General features: G+C 37.5%; 3 protein-coding genes across 3 annotated transcripts; all 3 read right to left on the reverse strand.

The window, feature by feature from the left end:
* Window positions 1-2,013: 2,013 nt before the first annotated feature.
* On the reverse strand, window positions 2,014-7,309 carry LOC126388103 (olfactory receptor 1-like). The gene is made up of 2 exons (XM_050040994.1): window positions 7,238-7,309; window positions 2,014-3,035 (listed from the first exon to the last, which is right to left on the reverse strand). The coding sequence occupies exon 2, from the start codon at window positions 3,016-3,018 to the stop codon at window positions 2,014-2,016; it is 1,005 nt and encodes a 334-aa protein (XP_049896951.1). The 5' UTR covers window positions 3,019-3,035; window positions 7,238-7,309.
* On the reverse strand, window positions 6,157-7,309 carry LOC126388104 (olfactory receptor 1-like). The gene is made up of 2 exons (XM_050040995.1): window positions 7,238-7,309; window positions 6,157-7,154 (listed from the first exon to the last, which is right to left on the reverse strand). The coding sequence occupies exon 2, from the start codon at window positions 7,135-7,137 to the stop codon at window positions 6,157-6,159; it is 981 nt and encodes a 326-aa protein (XP_049896952.1). The 5' UTR covers window positions 7,138-7,154; window positions 7,238-7,309.
* A 5,933-nt stretch (window positions 7,310-13,242) lies between these two features.
* On the reverse strand, window positions 13,243-14,989 carry LOC126388105 (olfactory receptor 1-like). The gene is made up of 2 exons (XM_050040996.1): window positions 14,971-14,989; window positions 13,243-14,204 (listed from the first exon to the last, which is right to left on the reverse strand). Exons 1-2 carry the CDS (start codon window positions 14,987-14,989, stop codon window positions 13,243-13,245), a joined length of 981 nt encoding a protein of 326 aa, XP_049896953.1.

Below are 14,989 nucleotides of genomic sequence, written 5' to 3' on the forward strand. Positions count from 1 at the left end.
GAGTCCAGCCTGTGGCCCTTTGCTGCATGTCATCCCCCTCTCTCGCCCCCCTTCACACTTGGCTGTCCTATCCATTAAAGGCAAAAAAATGCCCAAAAACATATCTTTAAAAAAAACAAAAAAGTTCCTTGAACCTCACTGTTGATGTTCAGAAACCCACATGGCGACTGTGAGAGTTTAAAAAGAGGAGAAGGAATTAACAGATCAAACTGAAATCTCCAATTTTATGCTTTAAAGTTAGAGTACAAGATCCTGTCCTGCATCCACCGATGTAGATTTCAAGAGATACATTAATACAATATAATATTAGATACATATTATTTAGAATCCACCCCCTTTATTTTTACAAAATTAATTTACACCATGAATTGATAAAACAAAAATCTACAAATTATTGCGGTGGACCCACAAGCCCCATGTTTCATATTTGCCCCCATGTTGTGATGAAACCAATGCCCTTGTTTCTGCATTTGAAACCATCACCTTTTGTTGACTGAAAAGGCAGAAGTTAAGCTAGGCACCTGTATATGAGATGAGAGGAAATGTGAGTTTGTTATTTCTATGGCACAGAACACAGCCACTAAGAAAACATTATTTTTATCCATCTAAATATGTATGCAACCCAAATTATCTTTTTCTCAACACTAATATGCTGATCTACAGCCGCTTAAATTTTAAAAACAAACAAACAAACAAACAAGCTGTTCATATTAAAATAGTGTCAAAATAGACACTATGACACAGTGAACCATTCTGTCTCTATTTTGGTTTATATATTTCAACTTCAATCACACAAACCATGAGACACAAGAACACACCACTAGATGGTGCAAGCCTATCAGAATTGTAAACTCCTGCATGTTTCATGTTCAGCCTGAGAGTCTTGATTGCCTATTTCTGTCAAGACTGTTTGCATCATAGCAGTCTTTATTTAATCAAGCTTGAATTTTGCAATAACTGTGCACATATGGATGTGGTTATGTTTCTGACCCCTCCTGACCCTCTGCATGGATTTTAATGGAGACAAATGTTTGACAAAAGTATTGTGCGACTGCCATATTGCCTCCACAGAGCAATAATAAAAAGACTTGACACAATAAGTAAAGGCAAGATAAAACTAAAAAAGTATCTTGCACAGAGAAATTAAAGTGTCATAAAAGCAAAGCAATATTGAATTACATCAGACAGTTTAGGTTAATTAAAAGGGACAGATTTTTGTACACTGATGAAAAGACTGGAAACAAATGCTTTTCAATTCACTCAACACCTCTCCTGGAACATCTTCACAAAGGTACGGCTGTAGTTGTTGCAGGGAGGAGGCACTGTGTGTGTGTTGTACGGTGTTTCATGATATTGGGCCCATCTTTCTTTTAAGCAACTCGTTTTGGTGAAGTCAAAGTAACTGTGGGATGATTAAATGTGTGTGTGCAGTCAAATTTAGGCCGAACATGGAACTGACAGGAGTTGATAAGGTGAATGGTGTAGTTTGATTCAGCCAATGCAGTGGCTATGTCATAGCATTATATTTGTTTTATTGGATAACTGCAGAAAATGTTTGGTGAGGCAGACATTCATATCTCTGTATATGAGACTTTTACATGTTTAATCTCTTGACACGGTATTAATAATAATATGATTTCCAAATTTAAAAAAAAGAATGCAAGCAAAATGATGTGTTGGATTTTTTATTTTAAAATTGCTGTTAATTTTTTTTTTTTTTTTTTTTGTTTAGCATATCTATTATGGTGAAGTACTGGACAACACAAAAACAAGTAGTCACTGTTGTTGGAGACTTTCTCAGAGATAGTTCGGTTGAGGATGACAAGTTCATTGTGTTGCACAATGCCATTTTCCCCCGAAATATTTCTTACATTATTTAGTGTAGAGTCACAACTGCATTTTACTACAGTACATGTGGAAATCTGTGATTTGATTTTGCACAGGAGATCATTGTATAATGACAAATTAATATAACTGTATAGAACCAAATGAAACCTCAAGCTTAATGTGTCATTATAGCAGTGATAAAGAGCTCACCTTTTTGGATGAGGTTAAGTTTCTCATCCTGTATCTTTTGCAAAACCTCTTAATGATGTTCAGCACTTCTTCTGTCTTTAATGAGTATATTATAGGATTGAGCAAAGCTGGTATGGTGTGTGTCAGAGAGGAGTTTATGATCCTGGCATTGGGATGGATAGAGGAGGTCAGTGAAGTTAAGTTGGTGCCCACTAGTGGTAGATAGAAAATAGCCACAAGAATCAGGTGAGAAGTACACGTTTTAAATGCTTTGAGTCGTTCCTCTCCTGATGCAATCCTGATCAGTGCTATGAAAATGCAAACATATGTCAATGCTATCAAAACAAGTGGAATGAAGATGATAATAGTGATAGCGATGAGTGATAGTATGGAATTCAAAGAAGTGTCATTACAGGCCAGACGATACACTGGTCCATGATCACAGAAAAAGCTCTTCACGACCAAAGATCTACAGAAGGAGAGACGATTAATAAGCGCAACAGTAAATCCTATTAGGCTCGATAAACACACCCACGCAAACAGCAGCATTGCAGCAATAGCCGGTTTAGTCACAATACTATGGTACCTTAAAGGGAAACAAATTGCTATGAATCTGTCATATGCCATTGTGACAAGTGTCCACGACTGCATACTTCCAAAGAATAAAACAAAGAACATATAACTTAAGCAAGCCTCATAGACAATGTATCTCCTGTCAAACAAAAACGTGTCTAAGAGTTTTGGGATGAGAGCAGTGCTCCCACACAAATCTGTCAAAGCCAGGTTAAACACAATCATGTATTTAGGAGTATGAAGAGTCTTCACCAGGTAGATAACTGAGAGGAGGAGGCTATTCCCAAGAACAGTCATTATATAAACAAAACACAAGAAGACATAGAAATACTTCACATGAGGGATGTTAGAAAACCCACTGAGATAGAATTTTGCAGGACGAACAAATGTGGCATTAGATATGGTGGCAGCTTTCTCTGCTGGGGTCATTTTGAGTATCTGTTTCCCTAGATGTGCAGAGAGAAAATAAGATAACTAGGCAAGGAAAATATATTTATATTCATATAGTTCATTTCAGCAACAAGGCAATTAAAAGTGCCTTACATACAAAGTGAAAAAAAAGATAGGTGTAAAATGCATTAATAAAAGTTGCAGTGCAGTGTAAGAAATAACAATTATTATTATATTTATTATATGACTTAATAAAAGGAAGAGGCAAAAAATAAGTATATATAATAAAGGAGGCCACAGATAATTGATGGTAATTATTGTAACCAAACTCACCCCAGACAACATCAAGTGTGCAGTGCACTTAAGTGAGCTGTACTGTGAGAGACCTGACATTTATATTTTACTGCTTTCATTGTGGGACAGTGGAAATGCTGGTGGCTGCATCACATGGTCATTCAATGTGCAACTGTGTCATAGTTTATGTCACTGATGTGCTGATGCAATCGACTCAACACACTATTGTCAGCACGATACTGAATTATCAGTTTATGGCACAATCCATGATTCAAACGGATATAATTTTGCGAAACAGCATAATTATAAAGCTTAATTTGTTGATTAATTAGTGATTAAGTGTGATTAGTGAGTTAAGGGTGGAAAATAAATACACAAGAAAGTCTTTGGTAAAATGCAGTGGTATTCTAAAAGAACCTTTATGGGGTCTTTCTAAACAGAAATTTTGAAGAGATTTAAAAGTCTTACAGATTTCTCAACACAAGATGTTATGGTTTATAGTAACAAAAGGGGGAACAAACAAGTAGGGAATGCCATACAAAACAGACAGGATCTTTAGAAGATACCCCCTTTATTTGATTAACTCAAACTGTTGAACATCAGGTAAGAAAGTAACCATATCTTAATACCTTAGCTGTGTAAGGCAACAAGCATGTAGCATGTCTACTCATCCCCCAGTATTTCCATGAGGCCGAAATTACAGGGAAATAATGCAAGGAAGACAAACAAAACACAATGTTACCCTCTGCGAGAGACATTCCGAATTGCAGTGAGCAATTTCCTTTAAGATAAAAGTGGAAAATGTGCCAAATCCGCCATGCTAGACGCTTGCTAAAGCACACAGTGCCAAGTGCAAAATAACAACTGAACAACATGAAAGTGCTCATCTGCAACATGGGATCAATTTTCAGTCAACATCAATGCAAATGAATACAATTATTTGGCAAGCTAACATACTCAGAGCGACAATCCCAGCATGTTGATGTTTCGCAGGCATAAAAAGCATGTTTACCATAGGCTGTCATTTTGTATTTGAAATGTAACCTTTTTTTTTTAAAGCGGGATCCACCACTGTCTGTTACAAGACAAAGTGGTTGAGGTTCCAACACTGGTGTGAGGAAAGAAGGCTAGAGTTACTGTCTTGTGCAGTTGGCTCTATTCTTGTCTTTTGGCAATGTTTGATGGATAGAGGGCTGTCATATGCCACAATTAAAATGTATGTAGCAGCCATCTCTTCCTCCCATGAGGGTTTTGGCGACAGACCGATCTTTGCCCACCCTCTAGTGAAGCAGTTCTTGCAGGGGGTCAGGGGACGAGGCTCAATGATGTGAGCCTCGTCCCCACAACAGGACCTGCAATTAGTGATTTGTGAAGGATTCCTTTGAGTCTCTGGTGCGCTCCTCTCTGAAGGTGTTGTCATTCAAGACAGCTTTGCTGCTTGTGTTGACCTCAGCTAAGAGAGTGTGTGACCGAACTACCCTTTTACTGCACCCTAGTTGCTTGCTGCTTCATAGTGCCTGCAGTGGGGCTACTCTCAGACCGAATCCTCCTTTGTTCCCAAGAACTCAGGGAGTTTGTTCAGGTCGAGAGTAATACAGAATGCTTTTCTTCCTCTACCCCATGAGGGGGACAGGGAGGCAAAATTGCACTCGCTCTGCCCAGTCTGTGCGTTGGCATGTTATGTTGAATGCACGGCCCCCATCGGATGCTCTGGACATCAATTTGTGTGCTTGGGTAATGGTGTGACCGGTAAGGCCCTACTCAAGAATTGCCTTGCAAGATGGCTTTGTAAGTGCATCTCCCAAGCCTACGGACAGGGACCCTCCCACTGTGGTCCGTGCACACACTAAAAGTGGTGTGGCAGTGTCCGCAGCCTTGTTCTGTAGGGTGAGTGTCCAGCATATACAGTATGTACGGTAGCGGCGTGGTCTACACCCTGTCCGTTCATATGGCTCTATCTCTTGGACATGTCAGACTCCTTTTCGGGATCTGTGCTTACTGGAACAACTCAGGACTGGTGAAAAGGGTGTGAAAAGAGTGTATGTCAGCTGTGTTTCACCTGACTCCCCTCGAGGTTTGATACCACAACATGTTCCCATGCTCCTTAATGACCCAGAAAGGTGGTGTGCAGGGTGTTAATCAAGATTATGATTACTTTTTTAAAATTAATATGTTAATCATAATATTAATATTATTAAATATTCTGAAATTTGAGTGGTTTATTGAATCATTTACTGTGATTTAAGTTTACCTTGAAAGACTATAAGAATTAATTCCATTACTGATTATAATCTGCCGACTAGTTTTCTCATTATCTAAATAAATGTTTTTTTCTGTAAACAATGTTATATGTTATATAATATAATATAATACCAGCCCATGGAGATGCAATCATATTTTTTGTATTATTCAACCAAAAAGCATTCAGTTTGTTATCATATATGACAGAGAAAAGCATCAAATCTTTAAAATTGAGAAGCTGGAACCAGATATTTGGCATTTTGTTTGAAAAATTACTGAAGCAATTACCAGATTATCATTGTCAATTTATTTTCTGTCAATTCACTTCTCAATTAGTTACTGTGACACTGAGCAGAAACAAAATAAGACTCAAAATCAGGATACCAAATGACTGTATGAGAGCTCCAACATTCTAGCACATTATGAAATTTGTGTCATTTCCAAATTTTTAAAACAGATAACAGAATAAATGGGATGTATTTTTGTAGGATGAAACTATTTTAAATTAAAGTACAGTAAAATACAAGATACCACAAAACTTTCTAAAAATAAAATCATATTGCTTATAATCAAGAGGTCAGAACTACAACTATACAAAAACAAAAACACTCCTAATATGTCATTGAAGCACTGATAAAGACCTCACCATTTTTTGGTTGTGTTGCTAATCATACTTCTTTTGTAAAGCTTCTTGATTGAGTTCAGCACTTCTTCTGACTTAAAAGAGTATATTATAGGATTAAGCAAAGCTGGTATGGTGTGTGTCAGAGTGGAGTTTATGATCCTGGTATTAGGATGGATGTAGGAGGCTACTGACGCTATGTTGGTGCCCACTAGTGGTACATAAAAAATAGCAACAAGAATCAGGTGAGAAGTACACGTTTTAAATGCTCTGAGTCGTTCCTCTCCTGATGCAATCCTGATCAGTGCTATGGAAATGCAAACATATGTCAATGCTATCAAAACAAGTGGAATACAGAGGGCTACTATGAAAGCAACATATGCCATGATGTTATTTATAGAAGTGTCATTACAGGCCAGACGGTATACTGGGTTATGATCACAGAAAAAGCTCTTTACCACTAAAGATCTACAGAAGGACAGACGATTAATAAGCGCAACAGTAAATCCTATTAGGCTCGATAAACACACCCACACAAACAGCAGCATTGCAGCAATAGCCGGTTTAGTCACAATACTATGGTACCTTAAAGGGAAACAAATTGCTATGAATCTGTCATATGCCATTGTGACAAGTGTCCACGACTGCATACTTCCAAAGAATAAAACAAAGAACATATAACTTAAGCAAGCCTCATAGACAATGTATCTCCTGTCAAACAAAAACGTGTCTAAGAGTTTTGGGATGAGAGCAGTGCTCCCACACAAATCTGTCAAAGCCAGGTTAAACACAATCATGTATTTAGGAGTATGAAGAGTCTTCACCAGGTAGATAACTGAGAGGAGGAGGCTATTCCCAAGAACAGTCATTATATAAACAAAACACAAGAATACATAGAAATACTTCACATGAGGGACGTTAGAAAACCCACTGAGATAGAATTTTGCAGGACGAACAAATGTGGCATTAGATATGGTGGCAGCTTTCTCTGCTGGGGTCATTTTGAGTATCTGTTTCCCTAGATGTGCAGAGAGAAAATAACAGTATATATAAAGACTGATGACACAGTTGTTTGGTAGGCATTTTTGATATCAACCTCACCTCAGACAACATCAAGTGTGCAGTGCTGTAGGCCGACTGTGAGCTGTACTGTGAGAGACCTGACATTTATACCCCACCCCTTTCATACCAGGAGAGTAGAAATGCGCTTGGCTGCATCACATGGTCACCGGCTTATCATAGTTTATGTTATCGATGTGCTGATGCAATCACCTCAGTTAACTGTTAACAGTTAATTGTAAGTTTATCGCAAAATCCATGATTCAAATGTAGAAACAGGACACAGTTACTCCAAATGATGAACATTGAACAGCATAATGAGTCACTCAAGGGAAAGGAAGTAAAAATAATACACTGGTGAGTCTCAGGTTAAAGGCTATGGTATTTACAAAACAGAATGTCTCACAGCGTTTGAAACCGAAGTCATCTTGTTCTCACCACTGGATATAAAAATAGGAGGATGTGCACTCGCAAATTTCTTCTGATGCAAAACACTACAGCTGTTTAGCTTGTTAGCTTTTATAGTAGTACCCCCAAATATATTGGCAGGAGAATATAACCTTACCGCAGGGGTGGCCAAACTTTTTGGATTTTGGGCCCTGTACAGAAAAATACATGGTCAAAGAAAGTAGTTAAATTTATAAGAAAATTATTAGAAGTATGCTAAAGCCATATTATAGTTTATTTTTAAAAAATTAGCAGTGGGCTGCAGTTTGGTCTGTTTGGGTTCATATATTTCAACTGTTATCCACTAATCCACTAAAAAAACAAAAAACAAAAACAAAAACAAAAAACAAAAACAAAAAAACACTAGATAGTGCAAGCCGACCAGAATTTTACACTTCCTGATGGTTCATTTTCAACATATACGTTTTAAGTTAATCTTTTTGTTTGTTTTTTAAACCTGTTTATATCATTTTTTTTCACCTTGAACTTGTCCCCAATGGGAGAAGGGCCCCTTATAAAGCCTGGAATAAAAGTCTGGTTTTGTTTGCAAATCTTTATCTGTAAGTAATTAGTGCCATAACTAAACTGAAATGAACTAAAACTTAATTTAAAAAAAACAACAAAAAAACAGTGGTAGCTTTCTGAGGCACCTCTCCCCCCTTAAAGGCGCAAAATCGTTAAGTCTGCCACTGCACTCAGCTTTGTCTCTAAACGCAGCTGGAGTAGAGTGAGTGGCTGCTTATACTGCTGGATCACCAATGTACACTGTCATGTATTTCCCCAAGAAGGGGAAGTCAGAGTTCCAAATAAAAAAAGAAAGGGAAGGGGAGAGACTTGGATCAAGAGAGAAAGAGCGGGGGATCCACAGAGCCTGCTTATGCATTGGGCCCAGAATTTGGTGCTACGCCCCTGATTTTAATGGAAGCGTCGCCTAAAACAGTTGCTGCTTTGCCTTTGAAGAGTGATATTAGCAGAGACAAGTTGTAATAAGTATACGTTAGGTCAGGGGTCAGCAGCCTTTTCTATCAAAAGAGACATTTTTGTCCAAAAAATTCCCAAATAATCTGCCTGGAGCTGTAAAATATATTTGAGCCTGATAATGAAGGTAACAGTAAGTCTAAATTTGCTCATCAACATAACTAATTGGTCTAAATGAGAATTTATTAATATGTTTTACCATGCAGTGGCCACTCCACAGTGGGCTATTTGTGATTGTTAGGTACTTAAACTTTGCAGGGTTGGCGGTAAAGCAAACGAATATGTCCATGCACTGTTAAATTTTCTATTGTCCTCCATGACTTTTTCTTTTTATCTGGAATCCATAGCTAGGTTAGTTAGGGAGATCCAAGAGAAGCTACCTGTATTGAGGTACAGTAAAATGTAAAGGAAAAGGTGATAGGCAGTATGACGCACATTTAGTTAATGAAATCTTAAAAACTAGGGCTGTCAAAACAACATTAATTTTGATTAATTAATCACAGAAAAAATAACATGTTAAAAAAGTTAATGCTGATTAATCGCATTCCGTGGTGCCCTTTGACCCAGGGCGTCACTGAAGGCCACAGTGGCTTTGTCACATGATGGAGGCAGACGAGAAGACGCTGTTTGGCCCCGTGAATGGAACATTTACATTTAAAAAAACACCCCGATGGAACTGTTGACCGGAGCACCATTCTCTGCAATATCTGCAGTAAGGAATTTTCATACCATCAGAGTACTTTGAGCCTAAAATATCACCTCAATGCAAAGCATTTAGGTCTGAGCAAGCACAACCTCTGATGCTAGCGCAGCCAGCCAGCCTTGTCAAGCTAAGCTCCACGAGGCGTTCAGACGACAAACTAAGTAAGTCGACTTGTGACCATCTACCTTCCTTGCAAAATGGATTACAATAGACTGCAGAACAGTTTCAGTGGTAGAGGACAGGGGAACAATTGTGTCCAAAATCCAGCAGCTTTACCATGACAAATCTGATTTTTAAAAAAAATACTTTTACAGTAGAAGTTGATGTATGCAATTAATTTAGATTAATTAATCACAGAGCATGTAATTAATTAAATTAATCTTTTTATCACTTGACAGCCCTAGTAAAAACCTTTTCAAAATTCTGTTTATAAGCTACACATTTTTACAATTACAAAATGTAAGAATCACTCAAGGCCTACGACAATGAAAAATGAAAATTGTAGGAGCAATACCTTTAGAAAATGTTTACATTTGGGGCACCACCCTCCTATGGAGGGAAGCAACTAATCAAATTAATAACTCCGAAAACCAATTATGAATTTGTCAGTACACTTATCAATAATGAATCAATCTCAATATCTGGGTTATGAATTCTCCATACAGTGATCTTAGTTCCAGCTCAAAAGAAATACCCACAGACAATGACTTGGCGATAAATGAAGATTTATTTAGGCTAAATATTTAACAACTGAGTAAATGAATAGTAAATGAGGATGATATGAAATAACACAAAATCAACGGTATGTATAAATGGATTAAGACAAGAGGTAACACTTTTGTCAGTTATTTAGTTTGGCGACAGTGAGAGAGAGTATGTGACTGTAGATAAATTGGGGACGCAGGAATGCGCAAAACCATTTACCTAACAAACCTAAATTAAGATCAGAATAACTAAGTCTCCTATTTGACATCAACTCTTATCACAACACAGCGGCTGCATCAGGTGAGGGAAATTCTTTGCCTACTTTCTGAGCAGCATTGAATCAGGCAGACGTTGCTCCGAGGACCCCCGGACTGTCACTTTGCGGCTCCCGGACTTCCCAGCAGAATGAAATCGGCTGGAACACAGTGGTGGAGGAGCGATCGAGCCTGACTGCGACGTCCTTCAGGTGGCCCCCAAACGTCAGTTCTCTTAGGCAGCAGAAAGGCTCCTGGTTTGGCAAAAGAACCACTGTGGCAAGTGGCTGGCAGCCGCTGGATCCTAATCTTTCATGGAGTTGCAGGTCAAACAGTAGCTCATTTATTTAGCTGTGGCTACTCGCTTATAATAAAGTTGAAAAAAATCTCGTCGGCCGTTCGATATTATCATCAAAGTTATTATTAACGCGTATAAAAAAAATGTTGCAATCGTCTGGCTTCGTCGCTTCAGGTATAATGTTACTGAAGGCACAGACAAAAAGAAAGAAAAAGTTAAAAGTAAAGAAAAGTGACAGAAAGAAAAGTAAAAGTAAGTAAAAAGTAAAAGAAAGGTAAAAGTGCAGAGATGCGCCGAGCTCACTAGTTTTATCTCACCAGCTTGATGGGGAATGTTTGAGGCAAGGTGGGTTGCTTATTTTAGACATTACTTTATTTCGGAGGAAACTTAATGAGCTTTAATGAAACTTTATTTTGTGAGATTATATACTTTAACATGTTACGTGCGATAGACACATACTCTTCCTATTATGGTCAAAATCGGCTCTTAATATCAAATTAAATCTAATATGATTATTATACTGCATATATTAGCAGAACCCAAGTATAAATGTTTCTTGCACAAACACTGCAAACTAGTGTGCAATTGCATCAACCTACTAAATGAGAAAGCACATATTAATAAAGACAAGTTGATTAATCAATCTAACTATATTTTAACTCGAAATATAATATGGGATTCCTTACGGGAACCCTTCTTAACTATCGTCACAAGATGGCAGTGTGACTCCATGTTAAATAAGGGATTAAACACATGGAATTATAACTTTCTCATACTATGACCTATAAGAGTGAAAAAAAAAATCATTCAACTAACAAACAAGGATTATGCACAGTTACAATTTTAGAACATGGATAAAATGTATAGTTTTACTTTCAAGAGACATTTCAAGTTGGTTACAAGAGAAACTTAGTCTCTGCTCTGGAATGCATGCTGAGTTTATGACTCCCATCTGGATTTCTTATCTAATCTTCACCCCCAGTCAGATGGGGCTGGGGTAGTTCCCATGGATGTGACAAAGGGGAGAAGATGTGCTGAACGTAAAAACATAGTTAATGACCCCAGGTCTGGCAGTTAATCTGGCTGTGTTGTCAAACGCTGGATTTTTTTCAGGATGTTAATCAGAACTTAAATCTGGAGTATTTCCAATTGACACCTTTACCACCCTTGATGCCAGGATGACGGTGAAAGCGTTCCTTAGGAATTAGGTCAAACGGCCAAAGCAATAAACATTTGACCTCCGAGTGACTCATCTCACCCTTGTTCCTTTACTTTAGGTTTTGGGAGAGTTCAGACAGGGGGTTCCTCCTGCAAAATGTAAATGTTAAAAAAAAAAGCAGTTTTTAAATTTCTATATAACTTTTTGCCAAAGCCACTGGGAGCCACTGAACAGGGGCGGTAGAGCCACAGGTTGCTCACCCCTGGGTTAGATAAAAAGCTAGAGGTAAAATAAGAAAAGCTGTGCAGGTAAATTTAAGTGACACAAAGGCAGAGCAGTTCAATGTAGAAACACATCAGATAGTATGGCTTCATGAAAAGGGAAAGATGTTAACACGTTGATGGAAACACTGATGGAAATTGTCCAGTGTGACTTAAGAGATACTTATGATTCTGTTTATTGTCCTGAATAACTGAAGCTGATGTTGGGTGTGACCAGTATGTTCAGTTGTGTATTAATAATATTAGATATTGTAAAAATTGGGCAGTTTATTGAATGATGAACTGTGATTCAAGTTGATTTTACAGTGCTACATTACAGTGCGCTAATATGGACCCTAATGTCCCGGTTGAGTGTCCTGGTTATGTGTTGCACATGTACACACCACATCTTGATTTCAACCTTGAAAGACTGTAACAATGCTTTCCCTTATTGATTAATTTGCTTATTATTTTCTCCATTAACCCACTGAGTGTTTTGTCTATGAAATGTCAAACAATTGTAAAAAATAAAAAAAAATAAAAAAATGCACAAAGCAGCCCATCCAGATGCATTCATATTTGTTGTTTTATTCATCCAACAATCAAAAACCAAAAAAACATTCAGTTTGTTATCATATATCACAAAAAAGACTGAAATCCTCAGAACTGAGAAGCTGGAACTAGACAATATTTGGCATTTTTGCTTGAAAACTATTAACTGATCAAAATAGTTGCCGATTAATTTTCTGTTGATTGACTAGTCAGTTAATCGATGAATCACTGTAACTCTGATCAAAATCAAGATCAAACTCAAAACAAGGATACTTAGGTATATAAAAAGTAAACAAATGACTCTATAAGAGCTGCAACTTGGAGCACATTTTGAAATTTGTGCAATTTCCAAATTTTTGAGACAACTGTAAACAAATATAATGCATCTTTGTCCCAAATAATAGTAATGTTGAGGAGCGGACTGTCAAAACAATTCATGGCAAACTAAAATTATTTCATAACTATATCAAAATTTCATTTGGTTAGGGGATCATTATTACAGTTTTACTACTGTAGTAAAATATATAATGTAATCATATGATAGCAAATTACAGTAAATGACAAGATACCACATGATAACAATTTCTTAAAGTAAAATTATAGTGCCCATAAGTAAGAGGCCAGTGCTGAAAATATACAGTATAAAAAACAAAACACTTGTTAATGTGTCATTAAAGCATCGAAAAGGACTTCACCATTTTTTGGTTGTGTTGCTAATCATACTTCTTTTGTAAAGCTTCTTGATTGAGTTCAGCACTTCTTCTGACTTAAAGGAGTATATTATAGGATTAAGCAAAGCCGGTATGGTGTGTGTCAGAGTGGAGTTTATGATCCTGGTATTAGGATGGATGTAGGAGGCTACTGACGCTATGTTGGTGCTTATCAATGGTACATAAAAAATAGCAACAAGAATCAGGTGAGAAATACAAGTTTTAAATGCTTTGAGTCGTTCCTCTCCTGATGCAATCCTGATCAGTGCTATGGAGATGCAAACATATGTCAATGCTATCAAAACAAGTGGAATACAGAGGGCTACTATGAAAGCAACATATGCCATGATGTTATTTATAGAAGTGTCATTACAGGCCAGACGGTATACTGGGTTATGATCACAGAAAAAGCTCTTTACCACTAAAGATCTACAGAAGGAGAGACGATTAATAAGCGCAACAATAAATCCTATTAGGCTCGATAAACACACCCACGCAAACAGCAGCATTGCAGCAATAGCCGGTTTAGTCACAATACTATGGTACCTTAAAGGGAAACAAATTGCTATGAATCTGTCATATGCCATTGTGACAAGTGTCCACGACTGCATACTTCCAAAGAATAAAACAAAGAACATATAACTTAAGCAAGCCTCATAGACAATGTATCTCCTGTCAAACAAAAACGTGTCTAAGAGTTTTGGGATGAGAGCAGTGCTCCCACACAAATCTGTCAAAGCCAGGTTAAACACAATCATGTATTTAGGAGTATGAAGAGTCTTCACCAGGTAGATAACTGAGAGGAGGAGGCTATTCCCAAGAACAGTCATTATATAAACAAAACACAAGAATACATAGAAATACTTCACATGAGGGACGTTAGAAAACCCACTGAGATAGAATTTTGCAGGACGAACAAATGTGGCATTAGATATGGTGGCAGCTTTCTCTGCTGGGGTCATTTTGAGTATCTGTTTCCCTAGATGTGCAGAGAGAAAATAACAGTATATATAAAGACTGATGACACAGTTGTTTGGTAGGCATTTTTTAAATCAACCTCACCTCAGACATCAAGTGTGCAGTGCTGTAGGCCGACTGTAAGCTGTACTGTGAGAGACCTGACATTTGTAACTTTTATTACAAGAGAGTAGAAATGCACTTGGCTGCATCACATGGTCATTCGGTGTGTAACTGTCTGGAGGTCATTGGTGTGCTGATGCAATCATCTGTTGTCACCAGGATACTGAATTTTCAGTTTATGGCACAATTTAAAACAGAACAATATTACAGCGAACAGCAGAAATTATAAAGCATAATCAATGATTTACTACAAAAAAAGGATAAAAAAATAAATAGACCTTTAAGTTTGTGGTAAAATGCTATAGTATTTAGGTCCCTTTATTTAAGTCCCTTTTTAGCACCTTCAAACCAGAAAGCTTAAAGCAGGGATTTAAAATCTTAAAGATTATATCCATCATCACTGCTTGACCAGAGTAGTTAAGGCCTTAAAGGTTCTGACATTCAGAGCATTACTGTACCACTAAAGCACCATTTGCTATGTAAAGATATAGTGGAGTAATAGCATCCTGAGCAAAAAACATAGTCATGCTCCCTGTGTGTGTGTTGTAGTGCGAGCTTTTCTGTGGTATGTAGTGGTAAGCTGGTCCGTTGTGTGCATGTGTATCTCACACTGGCTAGCTCATCCCCACCACTTTGCACTGCGCTCAT

The sequence above is a fragment of the Epinephelus moara genome, chromosome 3, assembly GCF_006386435.1.
Source record: "Epinephelus moara isolate mb chromosome 3, YSFRI_EMoa_1.0, whole genome shotgun sequence".
Taxonomy (NCBI): Eukaryota; Metazoa; Chordata; class Actinopteri; order Perciformes; family Serranidae; genus Epinephelus; species Epinephelus moara.